The sequence below is a fragment of the Condylura cristata genome, unplaced genomic scaffold, assembly GCF_000260355.1.
Source record: "Condylura cristata isolate star-nosed mole 26May11 unplaced genomic scaffold, ConCri1.0 scaffold00007, whole genome shotgun sequence".
Taxonomy (NCBI): domain Eukaryota; kingdom Metazoa; phylum Chordata; class Mammalia; order Eulipotyphla; family Talpidae; genus Condylura; species Condylura cristata.
The window spans coordinates 20,784,897-20,807,753 of NW_004567108.1; the positions used below are offsets into that span (position 1 = coordinate 20,784,897).

A 22,857-nucleotide genomic window follows, 5' to 3' on the forward strand; every position below is an offset into this window, starting at 1 on the left:
GGATATATATGGTACATAAGGTAAAAAATAAACTGTTTTTTTGTTTGTTTGTTTTTAAACAGCATTGGTGAGACGTTACTTCCATTCCATGCCTTTCATCCATTTAAAGTGTGCAGTTCATTAGTTTTTAATAGTTTTTAATTTATATTCATACATAGATTTAGCACAGTAAATTTAGAGCACTTAATATCACCTCAAAAGAGACTACCTCTTGTATATCACTGTCTCCCCCTCCCCCCCTCCCATTTTTCTCCCCTCAGCTTCAGCCCTCTAAGAGACACACTGTTATGGCATGGTCAAACAAACAAAAATAACATACAAGTAATTACAAACAGTCATTTTCTGCCCCTAACCTTTTCTTATTCCTGGAGAGACAAGTTTTTAATATTCTTTGGTTAAGGTCATCCCATCAAAAAGGATACACTAGTTTTTTTTTTTTTTTAACTGATTGTAGTTTTTGCGAAAAGGAAACATTTTTCTTTGGACATCTGTTTAGCTCACATTTACTATTTGGTCTATGTACAGCATTGTACTAAGTGTTTTATCATCATCTCTCACTGAATTTAATGTGTTTTGTGGAGAAAAAGGTACTACTATTATGTCCACTTACTAAGGAAAGAGTAACTTACTCCAGGTACCTATAAAGGTTCAAATCTCAAATGCGGTCTGTTTTCACTACAGCCCTTGAAACCCCAAAGCAGTGATTCTCAAAAGTTGAGAGGCCTTTTCCCAGTTGCCTACTCCCAAAGTGTCTGATTTAGTAGGTCTGGAGTGAGGTGTAGTAATTACATTTGTAATAGCTAACCATAGTGGACTTATCAGTGTATTTTAAACTACTACCTGTTAATCTGGAAATCAACAGATTGTACCAAGATTTATTTTAAAAATAGATTTTAAATGTGTATCAAAGTGTCATGTAATAAAATTTGCTGTGTAATTCTTAACATGTAAAATGTAACTTTTACAGTGGGTTTCAGACAGATTAATATAATAATAGTACAATTATATACTATTCATCATGAACACTTTTCATAGTGGTTATAGCATAGACTCTGGAGACATTGTTTTATTGCCTATGTAAGTGTTTTGTAAAGAAAGTAATGCTGCATTTATATCTAACTTAATTTCATGATTGATTTTAATTTCTAATATTTTGTTTATGTTAACACAGTGTTTTAATGTGTTTCATTCTAGAGATTAGATGGATCAATAAAGGGAGAGCTGAGGAAACAAGCTCTAGATCACTTTAATGCTGAAGGATCAGAAGTATGAACGCTTTCAAAATTTCAGTAAATTTTATTATTTATTAACCAGTAGTTTGTCATTTAAAAAGTCTGGTATCCAGTTTTTATTTGCAAGAATGGGTTTTAAGTCAGTATTCTATGTTAAAGATGAAGAATTATGGACTTTTATCAATATTTCAGCATAGGGTAGTCAAGTTTTCTTCAAAATTAGTTAACTCACTTTTGTTTAGAATTCATTTGGAATTTGTTATTCCCATGTATATTTATATTTTTGTATTTTACTGATTAGCTTTGTTAGAGGTTTCCATGTTTACTAATTTTATAACACTAGTTTTCAGTTTTTTTTTAATTTATAAAATCAGTTGTAAAATTGATTATTCAGTTACAGTTTAGAAGAATTTAAAGCCGTGCCTATTTGTAATTCCTTATAGGATTTCTGCTTTTTGCTTTCCACAAGAGCTGGAGGTCTAGGAATAAATTTAGCCTCTGCTGACACTGTTGTTATTTTTGATTCTGATTGGAATCCACAAAATGATCTTCAGGCACAGGCTAGAGCACATCGAATTGGGCAGAAGAAACAGGTATTTTTTTTTTTTTCCTTTCACTATTTAGCGTCTTTTCTTTGTGATCAGTTTTTGAAATTATTTGGCTTATCCTCCTGTGAGTTCTTTGGGCTAGTGCTATTGCTACTTAACAGATAGGATGCTGAGCAATTGACATTTACCAGGATTCCCTAAAAAGTCTGACAAAATAGATAATCCTAAGTAGGAACATTATTCTATTTGAATGTGTGACAATATTTTTCATTCAACTATAAACTTTAAAATGTTTTCATTTGCTTATTTTAATAATAGAAATGATTTTTGCCTTGTAGTATAATGTTTTTTGTTAACCTGTATTTTATCCATAACAAAAAACTATGCTAGAATGTACAGAATATGTTTAGAGATCTGCTTGCTATACATAAGAAGTACAAAAGAAGGTAAGAGTCAGGAAATATACTGGTGTATAACAAAATAAATTGACTATTAGATTAGATAATGAGAGACATATTTGAACATTGTAAAGAAGGGAAATTTGAATTGTAGAAATAATATTCCAAGACAAATTAGAGACAGTTGGAAAGCAGAAAGTGAAAAAACCGCATATATTCTTACAGGTGAGTTGGGCCTAATAACAAATGTGAAGAGTCAGAATATCTTTGTATTATGTGAGAAAGGAAAAAGTTATTAATTGAACTAAACAGATGAATATATTGAAATCCTCAAACATGGCTAGACTTATTTTCTGTGCCTACCACATTTTCTAGTAGATGTTGCAAAAAGGAGGCTAGATTAAGGAAAAGAATAACTAAGACAGAATGCTATGGAAAGCTGGCTGACACGGTTAATAGTTACCTGAATTTGACTGTAAAATAATGACAATACTATTTCTTACCATTATGTTATAAATTAAAAAAAAAAAGTTATAAATACAAAGAGTGCATTTTTATTATTTGTTAAGATAGATTCTTATTTCATTGTTGACAAAATGTAGTAAAATCTTCATGCTTTCCAGGACCTGGTATTTTAGTGATACAGGTTAACTGATTCTCAAATCTAACAAAAGAAGTCAAATATTTGCATGTAGCAACCACAAAGCAGTGATGACTCATGTGTGTGAATTTTATTTAGGATACCAACACTGAGAATTTGGAAATAACTTTTGAAAAAACTGCAAATAAACAATTATCAAATGATTTACATGTGTTACTGTCCTGAAAAAGTAATGTATGTTAAAACCTCATAAATTTACTTTGTGTTTATATTAAAAGAGGAAGAGTTAACATACAAGATCATTTTTACTGGACTTTTAAAAGTCAATTAATTTTAATGGAATTTTAAAGTTATTTGAAAGGTACAAGATAATTTCTCAGTGTATCAGAATGTCCAGTTTAATGCAGAAGGTTTACTACCCTAGGTTCCTGTGTTCTAAATATTAAACCTATCTGAACATTGTGGAAACTTAATATATTCCTATAAATTTTCAAAATGTTCTCTGTGGTGGGACTGTTTGATATAGCAAATTTGTCTTGAGAAATATGGAAAGTCATTACATATCTGTTTTAGAAAGTTTGGCCATAAGGCAGGAATTTATTAACTTGGGAAGTAGTTCTTAAAATTAAGGGAACTTAATTCTTTAGATTAAAGGGTTCTTAAGTTTGTCCCTTTTTCCCAGTTAAAAGGTAATTTTAAAATTAGCATTACTCTAAAAAAAAAAAAAAAAGGAATTAAATCTCGTAGCCAAAATGTAAGAACAATATACTCTCAAAATGTTAAGTTGAAGAAATTTAGCTTTCAACATTGCTATGTGTATTTTTTATTTTAAATTTGGTTTTTTTGGCTAGTGAAAATTTTATATAGGGCGAACTTCTTTTTATATACTGATTAACAGGACATTTCAGATAAGCAAAGCCACTCCTTTTAGTGCAGTTTATGTTTGATCATGCATATCTTTACAGGTTAATATTTATCGTCTGGTTACAAAGGGATCAGTTGAAGAGGATATTCTTGAAAGAGCCAAAAAGAAAATGGTTTTAGATCATCTTGTGATTCAGAGAATGGATACCACTGGGAAGACAGTACTACACACAGGTTCTGCCCCCTCAAGGTAGGGGCAAAATTACTTTAAAAAAAAAAAAGTAATTTTCAAATCATACTACACTCATTTTTCTGAAAAAATGAACTCTAGATAATTGAAGTATATTTTGTGTTTCAGTATTTTTATTTTTTGAAGTATTAGACTAATTTCTCATTAAAGGTACATATTTAGTTAGTTCCTAGTTTCACCACTCTAGATTTTTTCTTGAGGGGGAAATCTTTTACTTTTCCAGATTTCAAGTTTTTTAGTTTTAAAATAATATGCTACTGCGGCCTTTCCTGGTGGTGCAGCGGGTTAAAGCACTGCACTAAGAAGCTAAAGCCACTTCTGCATGAGTTTGATTCCCACCTGCCCTGGAGGTGACCCCATGGCGTGGCAGACCTCTCCTGACCCGCCCGCTGCTTCCCTCAGCAGTGTACTTCGTCGATCTGCCTGTTCTGCTCCCCACTCTGTCTCTGGTGAAGCCTCTCGCCACCCCTGAGCCTCTGGCCTGTACCCCAGTTCTGTATGCACAAAAAAATAAATCTTTTAAAAAATAAATAAATAAAATAGTATGCTACTGGTAGTTCACCTCTCTAACTGTGTCATCTTACTGCTGTTAAATAACCAGTGTGAGTGACTAAGTAGAAGCACTTTTTAACTGTTAGTGTTATGTGTTTTTGTTCTTCCTGATTTTAGTTCTACTCCTTTCAATAAGGAAGAGTTATCAGCCATTTTAAAGTTTGGTGCTGAGGAACTTTTTAAGGAACCTGAAGGAGAAGAGCAAGAGCCTCAGGTAAAAAATAAAAGAAGAAAGAAACTTGTCTCAATATAATACCTATTTAAACTGTTTTAAGTATAAAGTTATTTGCCTTAGTACATAATGCTATATATTTACAAGATTTTTTTCTATTTACAGGAAATGGATATAGATGAAATCTTGAAGAGGGCTGAAACTCATGAAAATGAACCAGGCCCTCTAACTGTAGGGGATGAATTGCTTTCCCAGTTCAAGGTAGTTTCTTTTTTTTAATATTTAAAATAAATGCTGTTAATTGAAAGAGACTGAGTTTTTGTCATTTAGTTTATTAATCTTTCCATTTTTAAAGTACAAATAACAACATAATTTTTTGTCATGAATTTTCTATTCTGACAAATCAGCTATAACCTCTATATATAGTTAACATTTAGCTGTATAGGGAAAGCTGTTAATTCATAATTACTAACTAAATTAGTGCTTGGCCAATAACATGTACCCAGATATTTGGGTAAATAAATGATTATTCTTTACCTAAAGTAGTCAAAGTAAATGTAATATACACACCCTGGTTTGGTGAGAGAAAAATTACTATAAGCTCCCAAAGGACCATAAATCAACCAGCTTCATAAAAGTAAATGGTATACTGTTAGCATAAAAAAGCAGGTTCTGGGTTCTCCCTGGTGGCTCAGTGGGTTAAAGCACCACATTATGAAGATCTCCGAAGTCACTGCAGCACAAATTCGATCCCCGGCCAGGGAACTGACCCACATGGCGTGGCAGACCTTTTCTGACCTGCCCGCTGGTCCCCTCAGCAGTGTACTTTGTCAGTCTTCCTGTTCTGCTCCCCGCTCTCTCTCTCTGGTGAGTCCTCTCATCCACCACATCTCTGGGCTATACCCCAGTTCTGTAAGCATAAACAAATCTCTTTAAAAAGAAAAGCAAGTTCCTTTATATCATATAGTCATTTTGCGTGATTCAATTTTAAGGATCATTTTAATTTTTGTTATTTGTTCATTAAACAAGTAGCTATTGAGTGCCTGCAATGTACCATGGATAGGGATGCATCAGTGAAACACAACTTTTGAAATTTTAATGAGTCAGTCTGACTGCAATGGGTAGGATATCAATATAGCACAAGAATTAAAGTAGGGAGGTAAGTTAAAAGATTATTTTAGTTTTCCTGGTGAGAAGCTAAGATTTCTAGAACTGGTATGCTACCTGGGTATGATCCAGTTCCCTCCCACCATTCTTCACGCTCTCAATTTCTTTTCTTATGCAATTTGGAAAAGAGATATAAATGAATTGATATAGGTTATTCTTATTCCAGTGAGTTGAAAGTTTACATAGTTGACTTTAAAGGTCTATCATCACATTGCAGTATGAGAGAATAAATTATTTTAAACTTTGACTTTAATTTATTAAGCAATTTTCTTTTGTTCACTTATCTGTAAGTTTTAATATACCAGTGTTGACAGTGACTTTAATGAATGCTTTCTATAATGTGAGACTTCACAGTTCCTTAAATGTATTGTTTTATTCTTCCCAAAATTTAGTGTGCTGTTACTATACATTTTTTTAAAGACAAAATTAGGTCATTTACCTGTGATCTCAAACCATGTTATGTCAGTAGGTTTTCAGGGACAGTTTTTATGATCCTACCAAAAGAATACTGACTTATTCAAAACTTAGTAATTAATGGATTGGTATAATGTCTATTAAAGGTGATTTCAGTATATTGCTTCTATAATTTGTTGTTGTATTAGCTTCTTCTAGTTCTGTTGTAGTGATCATCATGTTGAAAAGCAGGACAAAAGGGAATTATTCTTCGAAGAGAATTCTTAAAAAATCATTTGGTTTTTCTATTTTGACCTAATGAGAAATGAACTTAAACCTGTTAGTCATGCGTGGTTTAGTCTGTAGTTGTATTTATTGTACTGAGGATATTTAAGCTTTATTATCTTAATCTAGTTCACCACTTCACTCTCTTCCTAAAAAAAAAAAAGAAAAACATTTAAGGATGAATTCTTCTTTACTGCTATTCCATTAAAATTCTTGAATTTATCAGGTTGCCAACTTTTCAAATATGGATGAGGATGACATTGAGTTGGAACCCGAAAGAAATTCAAAGAATTGGGAAGAAATTATTCCAGAAGATCAAAGAAGACGATTAGAAGAGGAAGAAAGACAAAAGGAACTTGAAGAAATTTATATGCTCCCAAGAATGAGAAACTGTGCAAAACAGGTAACTTTTCAATTTAAAAATACTTTGGTGATATATAAATTTTCACACTTGAACTGAATTTTTTGTTGTTGACAGTTTTTGGTTCATACAGTGTCTTTATCTAATCTGATAATATTTGCCTCATAAAATGATTTGGAGAGGTTTTCTCCTCTAATTTTGGGAAGAGTTTTTATAGAATTGGCATTATTTTTTGAGTAAAGTTTGGTAGTAGTTGTTAGGAAAATCATTTAAGCCTGCAGTTATCTTTGTTAGAAAGTTTTGACACTTCAATTTCCCATATTAATAAGGCATTATTTAGAATACATATGCTTTGTGAATAGTTTGATAGTTTCTGTCAAGGAGTTCATTTGATCTAAATTGTTTCATGTATGAGTATTTAGTTATATATATTTCCTTACACTCTGTTAATGTTTAGAATGTTGAGTGAGTCCTTCTCATTCCTAATAGTGATATTTTTTTCTTTGCAGTTAATTTTTTCATATTATCAAAAATCACTTTTTTGATTTTATTAAATTTCCCCCATTTTAAATGTCATTGATTTCTGCTCTTTGTTTCTTCCTTCTTGTTTTAATTTCCGTTTCCTTCCTTCCCATGTCTCTGTGTGTGTCTTAAGATATAAGCTTAGACTGCTGATTGATCAAGACACCTTCCTTTTCTAATGTTGGAATTTACTCCTGCAAATTTCCCTCTTAGCCCAGTAGTGCTGCTTCAAATTTAGGAGCTCCTAAATTTGATATCTATTCTGTTTCTTATTCAATCATGTGAAAATATTTTCTAATTTCTTTTGTGACTTCTACTTTGGCAATAACTTACTTTTGGTTTTTAGAAGTGTGTAGTTGACTTTCAAATACTGGGGGAAATTTTCCAAGTACTTTAGTAATGATTTCCATTTTATTATATCATGGTTACCATGATAGCACACCATGGATGACCTGAAATTTTACATATTTCTTGATGGTTATTTCATATCAAATAAACAAATACTAAGACTAAAAAAAAAAAATCAATAGTGTAATATTGGATCCTGTTGCAAAGGGAAAGAAACCCAATATTTTTGCTTTCAATTTTTTACCAAGCTACTGAGTTTTTGTTGTTTGTTTCCTCCCTAAAATGTGGTACTCTTCACCTCACCCTGGTCCTCACCTAGTCTTGCTATCCCTCTCCCAAGGGTAGTTTTTGTTTGTTTTCCTACATAGTAGGTTGGGTTCTATTATGCTCACTGCCTGTCCACTCAAAGAACTGCTCCCTTACTGCAGACTTGTACTGGGAAAAGAAGTTTTCTCTATAAATTGACTACCCTCCTTCCAGGTTGTCATGGACCACCTGGTGGAAGTTTGTGGAGAAGCTTTTACGAGTGGATGCAGGATCTCCCAGTCTTTGGTTCCCAGAAATCCTGGTTAACTCATAGCAATCCTGGTTAATTCAATACTTGTTTCCCTGATTGCACTGTGTTATATCATTCTTGCTCCCTATAAGTGAGACTGTTCAAGTCCCATCTTTTCTTCAAATCTGCTCTGTTTCCTTATTTATACTACCAGATTGCCCTATGATTCTGATGCATTTAAGAGAAGCTCTGATTTTTTTCCCAAAGATTGATTTATTTATGTATACAGAACTGGGCTACAAGCCAGATGTGCAGGGGATTCGCCAGAGACAGAGTGGGGAGCAGAACAGGCCGACTGTTGAAGTACACTGCTGAGGGGAGCAGAGGGCAGGTCAGGAGAGGTCTGCCGGGGATCACCTCCTTGGCAGCGGGGATCAAACTCATGCTGACGTGGCTTTAGCTTCTTAGTGCTGTGCTTTAACCGATGTCCCTCCAGGGAGGGCGAGAAGCTCTGATTTTATCAGTTAAAGTGAGAATAGCCTGTCACCTTCTATCCTCCAGACAAAAATGAAGCCCAGTAATGTGTTCCTGACTTGAAAGTGATCAAGAATCTAGTTTCTTGATAGTATTTATTTCTGTAAATCCTGAAATATTTCCTTTTATACTACACAAAATTTAAACTGCTATATTAGATCTTGTGACAGTATGAGCAGAGGATAGAACAAGAACTAAATAATGACTAGTATTCAGCAAATTAGAGATTCAGAATGTGCACTAATAATTTGGGAAAACTCCAAATATAGAAAATATATTTTGCTGTATCTGTTTAAAAAAATCTAATGGGTGTTTCATATAGACTTTTATGTGGGTTCAACTGGCATTTTTTTCCTTTTGAATATCTGATCAGTCTAACTAAAATACTAGTAAGTAAGTAGCTATAGTGAACAGAAATAAAAAGTCTGTGCCCAGAGATAGCACAGGTATTAATATTATAGATTCTTAATTCTGAAATTTCAAAATATAATTTAATTGGAGTCATACCAATTTGGAACTTGTTTTCTTGCCTTTCACAGTATATAATGAATGTTAATTATTCAACAACATGATTTTTAATAGTGTCTCAACTTTCCATTGTAGAGATTATTTTTTCGGTCTCTTTTTATGTGTGATTAGATTATTTGTACCCATTTTTACATTTACAATGTTTATTTCTTCATTCTTTTATATCTCTGAACTCAGGAAAAACATTCAGGAGTGCTATTACTGGATGAGCATGATAATTTTTAAGGCTTTTGAAATTGTATTGTCAAATGGTCCTCTTCCATTTTAGATACTTAAAAGTGATAAAACTTACTCTGTACCATCTATAATGGCTATTACGGCTTAGTTAGAATTGGTTAAATTGATAGTTTAAAAAAAGAATTGTATTTCATTGTTACTTTGACTCATATTTAAATAAATTCTCACTGAAGTATCATTTTATATTTAACTTTATCTGATTATAATTGCTTGTTTGATAGTAACCTTGCTTATTTTTATAAAAGGATAGTGATTATTTCCCTGATGATTTTAAAGAATGTGTTAAGTATTACAGTTATTAATAATTTACTGTATTTTAACATGCCATATTTTTCTGTTATTTGCTATTTAATTTTGTTTAGAGAATTTGCTATTTCTGTCAGTCTTTATAGTGTTTACTTTTATAATTGAAACTTTTGTCACTTTAAGCTTGCAAATTTTTTCCTCTCCAAATTCAAATTCCAGATTAGTTTCAATGGAAGTGAAGGGAGACGCAGTAGAAGTAGAAGATACTCTGGATCTGATAGTGATTCAGTCTCAGAAAGGAAAAGACCAAAGAAGCGTGGAAGACCACGGACTATTCCGCGAGAGAATATTAAAGGATTTAGTGATGCAGAGATTCGGCGGTAAGATGAAATAAGACCATTTTATTTCAGTTTGCCTTGATAGAGGGTGAAACTAAAATATGGAAATCCCATAATTTTCAAAGCATAAGATTAAGGTTTTAGAAGAAAATATTAATATAATTGAGTAGGGGTTGGGTATTTCTCTTTTATAAAAGTTTGGGGGGAAAGTTTGACATCTAATCTTTGCTGCTGTTTATTTATTGTTAGGATACTTAGACTGCAAGTTTCTTTGGTTTGTTAATGTGGTTCAGAATAGTGGCCCTTTTGAATAATGAATGAATATTTCAATATATCAGATTTATTAAAGATTCTTACTGTATCTATGACTCCCAACATTACTATTTTTATATGGGAATAAATTTAGTGTCATGATTTTTGAGGTTTTTTTAAACACTGACGTGCATTTGCTTTTTGAAAGTAACCACGTTAAAAGCATTTCTGTTATGTCCAAGTAGGAACTGAGGTAAGATTGGCCATGCAGACTAAATTGTAGTTTTCTTTAAAAAAATTTTTTTTGCATATATAAATTTAATGGGTAACAGCTTAGTTTTTCTGTTATATTTTTGCATGTGACATTTGACATTTGTAAAAAGGTTGTTCATTGTTGTATTTTGAGAGTTTTGTTATTTCTTTTAAACCATTGTAACTCTTTTCTTTTAAATCAGACCTGACCAATAAAGTTCTTCCTCATTCTTTCTACCAGGAAACTAAATATATTGTTAGATTTTGTTAAGGGTACTTTTATGATCACCTGATTTACTGGACTTTCTGTCTTTAGTTGAAGATGCATTTCAGCTTCCACTTTTCCTGGATATTTTCCCTCCATCCATCAACCACTTAGGTAGCTTTGTTCTTCAGTAAAGTTTTATTTTCCATTGTTGGTATAATACCATACATTTGAATTGAATCTATATATTCAATAAACTTTTATCAACATTTGGAATGTGAGGAGGTGTATAAACATGATTGATAATTCTGAAAACACTTCCTGTGATAGCCTTGAACCCTTTTTTTTGTCTGTGAAAAAAATAAAGTAATTTCTAAAATAAAATTTAGCTTCTTTTGTTTTATTTATTTTGGTTTGTAAACATCATCTGGGTGTTATGAAATGTCTTGTCTTACATGGTATATTGTAAATTTTTTGGTAGCTTAGTTTATTCATTTTGTTAGTAATAATCCTTTAAGTTATATTTGAACTAACAATATTTTCTTCTATATATTTGTAAGTATATCTTTGTTTTATGTATGGTGGGATCCACACTTAAACCAAGCAATTATTTTCTGTTAGGTTTATCAAGAGTTACAAGAAATTTGGTGGCCCTCTGGAAAGGTAAATAGTTTTGCCATTCTCATAGAATTCTAAAAGGATGTTACATACTGTCATACATGCTAACACTCAGGTTAGTTACTGTGTTAAATTTACTTAGGTATTTACAATTAATCAAAAAGTGCATGTCATCTATTTTAAGTTTTTGTACTATCCTTCATTCTTTCTAGTCTCTAAAATTTTTCTACACATGAATTTTCTGTAAAATGTGCGAAATCTTCACATTTTAGAAAGATAACAATACTTTTCACATGGTTTATCTTGTCCTTTTGTTTTTTTAAACACAAAATAAAAGATGCATTTTTACAGAAACCCAGCTGCTGACCTACCTTCTGACTTAACGACCAGTTCTATTTTCCCTTACTAGTAAAATGTCCTTAAGTTTTCCTTATTGCTGTTTCCTTTTTTACAAATTAAGTGTATTAACATCTAAATGGCCAAGGCAGTTTTTAAAAAATTATTGGTTAATCTTAATTGTTGTTAATTTGCATACTCTTTTTCCTTTGTTATGGCCAGTAGGAACACAAAAACTTCAAATTATCATAACTATTTTTTCTTCCCCAAGCCACTCTGTTTTTGAGATGATTTTTTTTTATTTGAGATGAATTGCTGGAAGCACATTGAAACAATGGCATAATTATGTTACATAATGAGAAAACATTTTGACTGTTACCATTGCATGGTAATAAAAATTAAAGAAGTTTATTGTATCTTTTTCAAATATAATTATCATAACTTAGTATCAACACCTTTTGAATTTGAAGTTTTATCAGTTTTGACAAGTTTTTATGGAATTATATTACATCTTCACATTTGAAACATTTGTAATGAACCGATTGACTATTAACTATATATGAGTGAATTGTTTCTTTGTCAGATGTCCTGGTTTTTTTACTTAAGTTATCCCATTTATACAAACTAGAATTTGTTGGTTATGCAATAGAATTATAGAACTTGAGATAGAGTAAAACTTGTCTGTCTTTTGTGGAGCCACTTTATTATGCAGTATTATTTAATTATTAATTGAAAATTGTAATATTTTGTTTCAGATTAGATGCAATTGCTCGAGATGCTGAATTAGTTGATAAATCAGAGACGGACCTCAGACGACTAGGAGAATTAGTACATAATGGTTGCATTAAAGCTTTAAAAGATAATTCTTCTGGAACAGAACGAACAGGTAACATGAAAATGAGAGTGATTTGAGAAAGGGTTAAATGCAAATTTCAGATTAGTTTTTATTGAGTTGGGCATGTGTTATGTTTTTAAGTTATCTGTTCATCAATCTTAAAAGATACATGGGTAAAAGGATATGGGTGGTAATAGTTATATAATTGAACGCATTAGAACCTACCTACTTGGTATATTTTTGGCTAGGCAGTGACAGTAGGAAGTACTGTTGTGTTAAGTTTTGAGTAGATGTCTGGGAAAAGATATTGTGCTGGCTTTTGAGCATAGTTACTTCATTGCAATTTGTCCAAATAAAACCATTTAGATAAGATTTGGTAATAGACGTACTGGGGGGAAAAACTTATTTGAATTCTTATTCAAAGGCTAATAGTGTTAGCAGTTTGATTTATCTTGTGAAACCAGAAAAAAGTTAACATGAAATATTTTTCATGACTGTATCTATTATGTAGGAACTGAAATATCTTTAGTAAAATTTAAGATTTGCCAGTAGCCTCCCCTTAGTATGAGTAAGCAACAATTACAATATAACAGTTATAATAAGTATTAGCAACATTTTTGTTACTTTGTATTTTGTGGAATTACATATTTTTTCTCTCTTTTTTTTTTAAAAAAAAAAAAATAAGGTGGTAGACTTGGGAAAGTGAAGGGTCCAACATTCCGAATTTCAGGAGTGCAGGTGAATGCCAAGCTAGTTATTTCCCATGAAGAAGAATTAATACCATTGCACAAATCCATTCCTTCTGATCCAGAAGAAAGAAAGCAGTGAGTTATTTACTTTTTTCATTGTAAAATACTTGTTGTTGAGTTACTCAGTAATTTGAATTTTCAAAAATGTTCTTTTTTGTCATTGACTAGTTGAATCATGTTTCTAGAACTAAAATACAGGGTAATATACTGAAGTTCTAATGACTCATGTTCGGCAAAGTAAACATAATAGTAAGACAGCTATAAACTTGAAGTGGTGATTTATTGCTAGGTATACTATACCATGCCACACAAAGGCAGCTCATTTTGATATAGACTGGGGCAAAGAAGATGACTCCAATTTGTTAATTGGTATCTACGAATATGGATATGGAAGTTGGGAAATGATTAAAATGGATCCTGACCTCAGTCTAACACACAAGGTAGGTACTTAAGTTTATTTCTTGATTCTTTTGACCATTCTAATGCTGAATTTAATTTATTCTAATTTTGCTTTTAAATTATGTTAGAAATACACTCAAGTAGGAGTCAGGGAACTGAGGCACGACCTGTGCTATCTTAATTTCTTTAGAAGCTGGTTTTCATGAAAAGATTGAATTTAAATCATTTTGAGCTTTTTGCTGTACTCTGAAATGTATTTTTGTCAAAAGGAATTAGGTGTGTTTTTCCTTTTATTAACCTAAAAAAAATTAGTCTCTCACTCCATCATTAATTATATATCACTCAAGGGCAAAAAAGGGTTATAAAATATTGGATAATTTCTTTTTTAAATATCAGAGATATTCAGGGCTTTTTTGATTTTTGCTGATTTAATGCTATCATTTTAGCCTACCTTATGTCTAATTATTTCTATGCCTAGAACAAAAAACACTGGAAGTATTGCCTTTTTCTTATCTTTTTTTATATTTTATGTTTTTATGAACAAATGGAAAATTTTACATGCTTTGTTCTTGTCATTTGCTACTCTGATAAAAAAAACTAGATCTTGTAGATTCCCACTGTCAGTTTTCTCACTGCTTTGGGTAATCTAGAATATGATACCTTGGATTCTAGAAATGTTATATCCATCTTAGGAAAATATACTGTAATTGATAAAGGAAGAAAACCTTTAGGGACTACTTTAATATTTAATAACTAGATATTAAATATACTTGGGTAGATTTAAAAAATTAACTTCATACTTTGTTTTCATTTTAAATGGAGGGTTTCCCACCCATCCCCACCCTATTTATTTAGAATTTATTCCCAGGGAAATCTTTAGGTATAATAGAAATTTTTTAAAAATGTATTTTGCATTCTTAGCAATTCTTGCAAATTTTGAGAAATTGTAACTTGTTAATGAATTACATATTTTTTAAAAAGAGAAAGCATTTTTAGGCAGTAAAATTTTCACATTAGTTACTAAAACAACCTGGAAACAATTGTTTCAGATTCTTCCAGATGATCCTGATAAAAAGCCACAAGCAAAACAGCTGCAGACCCGTGCAGACTACCTCATCAAATTACTTAGTAAAGATCTTGCAAAAAAAGAAGCTCAGAGACTTTCTGGTGCAGTAAGTTAAAATTCAGATAGTTAAGAGAAGTTTTTTGTTGTTTTTTGTAAGGTTTTATTTACTTATGCATATAGGACTAGAGTACAGACCAGAGGTGTAGGGATGGTAAAAGGATTGACCAGAGGCAGAGTGGGGAGCAGAACAGACAGATTGACGAGTACACTGCTGAGGGGAGCAGAGGCCAGACAGAAGAGGTCTGCCGTGCCATGTGGGTCACTTCCCTGGGGATTGAACTCATGCTGAAAAGGCAGCAGCTAGCTTATTAGTGCTGTGCTTTAACCTATTGTGCCACCAGGGAGGGCCCAGAAGTTTAAGAAAAATGATCATCTTAGAGATCTGTGGTTAATAACAGACTTATAAGTGTATATGTATATTTTTGTAATTCATTGGCTGTATGTATATATAGGAATATTTAACTTTAATAAATTATCTCAGCATTCACTTTAAATTGGTGAATCATATCTTTTAAATGTGGAATCTGCCTTTTATTTATTTTATTTATTTATTGGTTAGTATTTTGAGACAATTTGTTAGTGTGAGTACTTTTGAGAGGTCAGGCATTCCTTACCATTTTATTTGGAGAATTTAAGGGACAGTTTTAAAGATCATTGAACTTATAAATGAAGATACTCATTTATATGTGAGAAAAAAGTACTAAAAGAGATTTGGAAGCTAAAGTAACCTTTAGAAATTTTACCTGTGAACACAGTGTCGATACCCTGTGTGCTATTAAAAGTATTTTTTAATTCTAGCTCTGGTTGCATCAAATGTAGTTGAAAAACTTAGGAGGATGAAAAGTTTATAGCTACTCATCTTCTTTTTTAAAGGAATAATTATATTTAGTGTTTGTTATTCACATTAGTAAATAGTGTAACTAATTCATTAAGTTAATAGCCTTTTTGTTGACTTTAAGATTGGTGTAGCTTATTAACAACAGACTAAAGATTGTGTAGGACTGTGTTCTAGCTGTTTAGATGCAACATTTAAGTGTTTTTTTTTTAATTTATGGAGTTGATTAGAATAAAAGTAATTATTTTTAGGGAGGTTCAAAACGGAGAAAAGCAAGAGCTAAGAAGAATAAAGCAATGAAGTCTATAAAAATGAAAGAGGAAATAAAGAGTGATTCTTCTCCCCTGCCCTCAGAAAAGTCTGATGAAGAAGATGATAAGGTAAAAATATATGGCAGCCTTTTATACAAAAAGGAAACATGATTTATATTAGTGTTTACATTTGAAAATCAAATTTAAACTGTTATTTTCAGGTACTGAAGTTCTTCTTCTTTTTTTAATAGTACATTTATAGAATAGTTCTACCTTCTCCAATAGAACATTATGCATCAGTGGAAAGATAGAACAAGGTCCTTCCTTTTCAAACATTTGCCAAATAAATGAAATTCTGTCTCCTTTAATTTTATTATGAATTTTGAAGACAGCTGGTTTACCTTTGTTTTTATCCTAAGGTAAACATTGCATGTATCATTATTAAAGGGATTCTGCTTTATTTCTTTCAGAATCCACATACATGTAATCCATACTCATTCAAAGTAAAGAAATTAGTCTTTGTCAGGATTCGGTTAGTAATACATTGGCCATACTTGCACTTTCCAGGATGAGATCACTTCTGTGAAACATCCAAATAAAAAAATTAAAACAGAAAGAGACAGTGAAGAAAAACCTGAGCCAGATGTTTATATAAAGAAGGAGCCAGAAGAAAAGAGGGAAGCAAAAGAAAAGGAAAATAAAAGAGAACTTAAAAGGGATATAAAAGAAAAAGAGGATAAGAAAGATATAAAAGAAAAAGATTTTAAAGAAAAAAGAGAAAACAAAGTAAAAGAAGCTATGCAGAAAGAAAAAGACATAAAGGAAGAAAAGGTATGCAAATCATGATGTAAAATTTAGCAAGTGATCAACATATCAGAAAAATAAATTTACTATAAACAAAAGTTAGTCTCAATGACTTTAAAAATATATATGGGTATCTCATAGAGGAGGAAAAGTAGGCTTGAATACTTTCTAATTGCCTGATACAGGATAACATTACAGAGTAGTTATTTTTGGTTTTCCCAAGTACAGTTGGAGGGAAAATGCACAAAAATAATTTTAAGTATGAATGAGCAGTTGCATATTAAAGTGAGACCATATGTTTTTCAACAGTGTTAATCATTTTGCTTTTGTTGTTTCGTTTTTGTTTTATTTTCCTTTCTTCAGTTGAGTGAATCCAAGTCTGACAACAAGGAAAGATCCAAGAAGGCTTCAGTATCAGACGCCCCAGTACATATCACTGCAAGTGGTGAGCCAGTTCCCATATCTGAAGAATCTGAAGAACTAGATCAGAAGACATTCAGCATTGTAAGTTGTAGTTTTTCTGGTTTTTAATAGTGATTCACATAACATTTAAATTGCATTTTCATCTTTTGGTGCTTTTTATTCATTGTACTTGACTTTTGTAGTAGTGTAGTTCAGATTGATAAAAGCAATAGATTTAAATTTTGAGGCTATTTAATATTGAAAACCAACTTGAAAAATTTTTATTAGAAAGGCGGTAGGGAGAGATATAAGTAGCTTTTTTCCTCCAACTTTAGGATTTTAAACTTTAGTTTCTGAACCAGTTATCTATTTGATAGTGCCTCTTAACTATAGTGAAGGACTAGTTTATTTTCTAATCTTTTACAGATAAATATTTTTAGAAAATAAGGGTGAAAAAGAAAGCCATGATGTGTTTTATTACAAGCTATCAGTTCTTTTCTAAATTCAACCTGCTCAGGTTTCTAAAATTTCTGTACTTTTCTCATTGTGGACTATGTTCATGGACCATACTTTGTGAAACACTAATCTAAAATATATTGGTTTTATATGTTATCATGCTTTTGTGTTTATCAGAGTAAGACGGACTCTATCGTGGCTTTTCCCTAAAGGATTTATTTACTGGATAAAATCAGGAATTCAGAATGGTTTCAACTATGAAATCGTTACATAAATTTTAAGAAAAACTTTACAATGAAATTGCAGTGTGGGGAAGCAGTAAGGAAATTGGCTGAGTGTACTAGCTAGAATACTTCTTGTTGTGAAGAAAGTAAATACGAAGATTTGATGTTAATACGTGTAAAATCTTTGAAAATGTTGTGCATAGGAAAATAAAAAGTTGATAATGGTTGCTATAGCAACTGAACAGCAAGCCAACAGTAAAAGGAGTAAAAAGTCTAGCTATAGAGGAAAGTCAAAATGGAAGAGTAACTTTAAAGTAAATAAGAATGCTGTACTTGAAAGATGGAAATTTTTACATTCTAGAATTACATTTGTGTCTTACCCAGTATGACATTTTAGATCCCTGGGTCACCTCTTGTCCTTTGTCTTGTTCTTTAAATTAAGTTCTTGTTAAAATACACACACACAGAGAGAGAGAGAGAGAGAGAGAGAGAGAGAGAGAGAGAGAGAGAACCTTACATAGCAGAAACCACTTGCTACCTACCTATGGATATAATTATTATCAATTTTAGGGTTTTTTCCTTACTCATATACAGGATAAATGAAATTTATTTACAATTTAATATCTTGATTCTAGTTTTTGTGGTTATAGTTTTTTTTTTTAACATTAAATTTGATTTCAGCTGAATAGTACAATTTTTGGCATGTACCAGAGGCCAAGGAACAGGTTGTTCTCTTATCTTTCTCTTTCCACTTCCTGACCATCCAAAATATAATAGTAGCAAAAGTTATTAACTACTTTGTTTTGTCCCCAAAATTTAAAACACACTATTTATACTTCTGGCTGTATTGGTTTTAGTCACTTTGTCAATATATTTTACCATTTTATAAAGAACTCAAAATGTTTCACCTTTTATTCACTCTTACAGTGAGTATAGGATATACTGTCACTTAACATTCTGTGTCTGACTGCTCAAAATGATGTGCAATATTGTAAGAGGTGACCTTTGTACAGAAGATTAAGTAAAATCAAAAGTTTTTACTACAGAAAAAATAATTTTGCTTTTTAGGAAAAAAAATCTGTGTTGAAAAAGCCCGGATATTTCAGGGTTGTTAATGTTTACTGTATCGTGGGGCCATGTATTCTCTCATATAAATGTCAGTGAAGACAGATGTTTATTAAATCATGTTTTTAATAAATATATTTGTTCTTTTCGATTTTAAAGTGTAAAGAAAGAATGAGGCCTGTCAAAGCAGCTTTGAAACAACTTGATAGGCCTGAGAAAGGCCTTTCAGAAAGAGAACAATTGGAGCATACTAGACAATGTTTAATAAAAATTGGAGACCATATCACAGAATGTTTGAAAGAGTATACAAATCCTGAACAAATTAAGCAGTGGAGAAAGTAAGTGACATATACTATAAAATTTGTAACTATATAACCATCTATCGCCTATATTTCAATTTATTCTTGTACTTCTGAAGTTTAGGTAACAAAATATTTAAAGAGGTAACTTGAGGGTAATTGTTTATTTTTCCTTTAAAACTTTTATTCATGAATGACTATTTAATTGTGCATCATGATAAGCCACAGTTTTTATATCCTCAAGCAATGTATAAACAGCAGACTTGTTTTTCCACCCTGTGTCTTTATAAGCAGTAATATTATAGTTGATGTCAAATTATTATAAGCCTGAGCTACTATATTATTTTACAAATAATGATTATCAGATCAAGGTCAGTGTTAAATCAAGCTACTAGACAATTTAGGAAAAAACTAAAATGAACATAGACTAGCCATTGATATCAGCTTGTTAGTTACTGAATTCTTTCCTACAATCAGTGCAGCTACACATCAAAACAAAAAAAAAGTAATGACATTTCTGGAATAGTGATGACTACTCACACTTCTTTATGTAAAAAAAAAATCACTCCTCTTGTACCCTTTCTCCTTAAATTCTTTGTTTATGCATGCATGGCATGGCATGCATGAACTCTAGGGTACAGGCCAGAAGTTTGGGGGAGGTGAGGTGAGAGAATTCACCAAAGACCCAGTGGGGAACAGAACAGGCAAATTGAAATACCCTGCTGAGGAGGGACAGCCGGAGGGACAGGAGAATTATGCTGCACCATGCAGGAACCCTCCTTGGCAGGGATTGAACTTGTTGCTGCAGTGGCTTCTGACAGCTTCATAGTGCTGTGCTTTAACCCGTTGCACCACCAGGGAGGCCCCTTCTTAAATTCAGCAAAGACCCAGAGAGGAGGTTACTAGATCATTATGATCACTAAGCTTTTGAAAACAAGTGAAACTGGTCTATCTTGTTCAAAGAAAGTGAAACTGTGCTTGGATAGTAATTGTCTGAAGTCATGTGCCTATAATGCCATAGAATGATTATGAGTTGGCATCAGAAAACATGCTCAGGACCCATCTTGGCTAATTTTTAGAGTAGGGACATTGAATAATTAAAAATATATCTGAAACCCCTGGTGTTACTGTCAATAAAATTATAACATCTATACTTGAACTCCTGTATATTAAGGTACTGCAGATTTTTGAGTTATTAAATAATTTGGCTATATATGAAGAACAAATGGCAATAATCCTAAAATACTATATTATAAAACATAATTGCATCCTTTGTAAGCTCTTGCAGTTTACATGATGACCCTGAAAGCATGGAACCACAGAACAAAACTCAGAGTTAACATGCAATCCTGTATTTTAAGGCCTAAGTGGGAATGTAGTCAGATTGGTATATTTAAATTTTAAGTTTTCTCCCAATGTATGTTTCCCAGTATCATGATTGTTTCTTTTATGATTAAAATTAGGAAAATAAAGGCATTGCAAGGAATTATTCTTAAAGCTAAATTTAGTTAAAGTATCATACTAAAATTCTTTCCTTTTTTCCACATTTTAGTGGAAAAAAGTTTGGTGTCTATTTGAAAATACTCGAATACTAGGTGTTAATACTAGGTGTTAATAAGATGTTAAATCTTATTAAATTTTTGAGGTTATGGTGAAAACAATTTTTTTGGCTGTGTATGTTAGAAGTAAGCAACATCATACTAAAATTTATATACATTAAATATAAATAGAAGTTATTTCAGAATTAGTTTGTTTTTAGGAAAGGGGGAAACAAACTCCTGAAAGACGAGACACATAGCCAGAAAATATATTTCTTCATGTTCATCTTTAACTCACAAACTTTTGCCCAAATTTTTACCCAGTAAAACAAGTTAGGTATTTTTTTAATCCCCCCATATATCTTAACTTCATGTCCCTTGGTGCTCATTTCTGCTGCAGCTGTGTCCGGTTATACCATACTCCTCTTTAAAAGGAGTCAGGAAATAAATTAGTTTTTGCTCTGGTTTAAGTGTTGTCTTAGAGAAAGATTGGTGGAATTTGATTAGATGGAGAAGGGGTACTTATAATTGATCTGTTGACCCTGCTCTCTCTCCACCCCACTGCAAGAACATAGCTTCAGTTACTAAATGTACAAACTTAATTATAAAGCAGTTGACATTAATCAAATTATAACCGTAACTACCTGTTTTATTATGTCTTGCTCATAGATATTTCTGTACATGTTTGTTGACTAAATGCTAGGTGCTGAAATGAAACCTTTTTTTAAAAAAAAAAGATTTTATTTATTTGTGCACACAGAACTGGGGTACAGGCCAGAGGTGCAGGGGCGATGAGAGGATTCACCAAAGACAGAGTGGGGAGCAGACAGGCAGATCATTGAAGTACACAGTTGAGGGGAGCAGCGGGCAGGTCAGGACAGGTCTGCCGGGCCATGAGGGTCGCCTCTGGGCAGGCGGAGATCCAACTCATGCTGCAGTGACTTTAACTTCTTAGTGCTGTGCTTTAACCTGCAGTACCACCGGGGAGGGCTCAAAAGTGTTTTTTTTTTTTTAATCACTTGTGGGCCCTCCCTGGTGACGCAGCGGGTTAAAGCACAGTACAAAGAATCGTAAGACACTTCCACATGAGTTGGATCCCCGCCTGCCCTGGAGGAGATCCACGTGGCACAGCAGACCTCTCCTGACCTGCCCACTGCTCCCCTTAGCAGTGTACTTCAATAATCTGCCTGTTCTCCCCTCTCTGTCTCTGGTGAATCCTCTCACCCTCCCCATCTTTGGCCTGTACCCCAGTTCTGTACGAAAAATAAATAAGATAAAAAGTCACTTGTAATCACCTAATGACTGTAGTAATTTTGTGTATCAAAGTACTTCCATATGCCTTCCTTATTCTCATCCTTTTAACAACATCTAGGAAATATGAACAGTTATCACTTCCATTTTATAGAAAAAAAGGTAACTTAGATGAATGGCTTTGTGTAGGCTGAGACTTGGGCAAGACAAAGGAAAGCATCTAGGGTGTCACTTTTAGAGACATGTACTTAAAACAGTTTGTGTAAATGCCCTCATGTTTTGCCAAGGTTGCATAATTCAGCAGTTGTATAATTAGGACCAAAATCTAATTTCTGATTAGATATTCTTTAAAGTCAGGGAGAAACAAGCAGTTTGTCCTGCTTCTTACTCTAATGCGTTAACTGTAGAATGCAAATACATGAGAGTATCTTGAATGCATTAAATGTTAGGTGAATTTTATGAGCTGCTGTGGTTTTCAGTTCATTCAAGGTATCACTTCATTTATTTTCTCAATTAAGTTTGCTTTTAAATTTTATTTCAGTGTTAGTATCCTAAAGTATATACTTATGTTTCTGGTAACCACTACCCTATGGTATTTATACTAATTTAAACATATGCTAATTCCACCCTTTAGTACACATTTTATCTTTACTAACTTTTCAACTCTTTTCTACATTAGAACCCAAGGAACATTACAGGCATTGTTTTAATTTTAAAATATTTTTTAAATTTAATGTCATTCTTTAGTTTCGTTGATAATTGATTACATAATAGAGAACCTTTCTCAGTTTTTTGTTTTTTTACTACTATCTGTTAAAACTTTGCATTGGTAAAAAAAACTAACGTAGGCTTTGTGAAGAGGTGAAACATATTTCTTGACTGTGTATT

General features: G+C 32.2%; 1 protein-coding gene across 2 annotated transcripts in view; it reads left to right on the plus strand.

Moving 5' to 3' along the window:
* Positions 1-22,857, plus strand: part of CHD1 (chromodomain helicase DNA binding protein 1) — a 73,809-nt gene that overhangs the window by 41,018 nt on the left and 9,934 nt on the right. The window contains exons 17-32 of one of the 2 annotated variants that reach the window (XM_012721888.1): positions 1,195-1,266; positions 1,676-1,825; positions 3,745-3,893; positions 4,563-4,659; positions 4,783-4,878; positions 6,689-6,865; positions 9,954-10,114; positions 11,403-11,444; positions 12,491-12,621; positions 13,256-13,394; positions 13,609-13,759; positions 14,768-14,890; positions 15,931-16,059; positions 16,498-16,761; positions 17,098-17,238; positions 19,041-19,219. In XM_012721888.1, coding sequence (XP_012577342.1) covers positions 1,195-1,266; positions 1,676-1,825; positions 3,745-3,893; positions 4,563-4,659; positions 4,783-4,878; positions 6,689-6,865; positions 9,954-10,114; positions 11,403-11,444; positions 12,491-12,621; positions 13,256-13,394; positions 13,609-13,759; positions 14,768-14,890; positions 15,931-16,059; positions 16,498-16,761; positions 17,098-17,238; positions 19,041-19,219 — 2,201 coding nt within the window. The remainder of the gene's footprint in view (positions 1-1,194; positions 1,267-1,675; positions 1,826-3,744; positions 3,894-4,562; positions 4,660-4,782; positions 4,879-6,688; positions 6,866-9,953; positions 10,115-11,402; positions 11,445-12,490; positions 12,622-13,255; positions 13,395-13,608; positions 13,760-14,767; positions 14,891-15,930; positions 16,060-16,497; positions 16,762-17,097; positions 17,239-19,040; positions 19,220-22,857) is intronic. The other variant, XM_004678114.2, reaches the window with a different exon arrangement.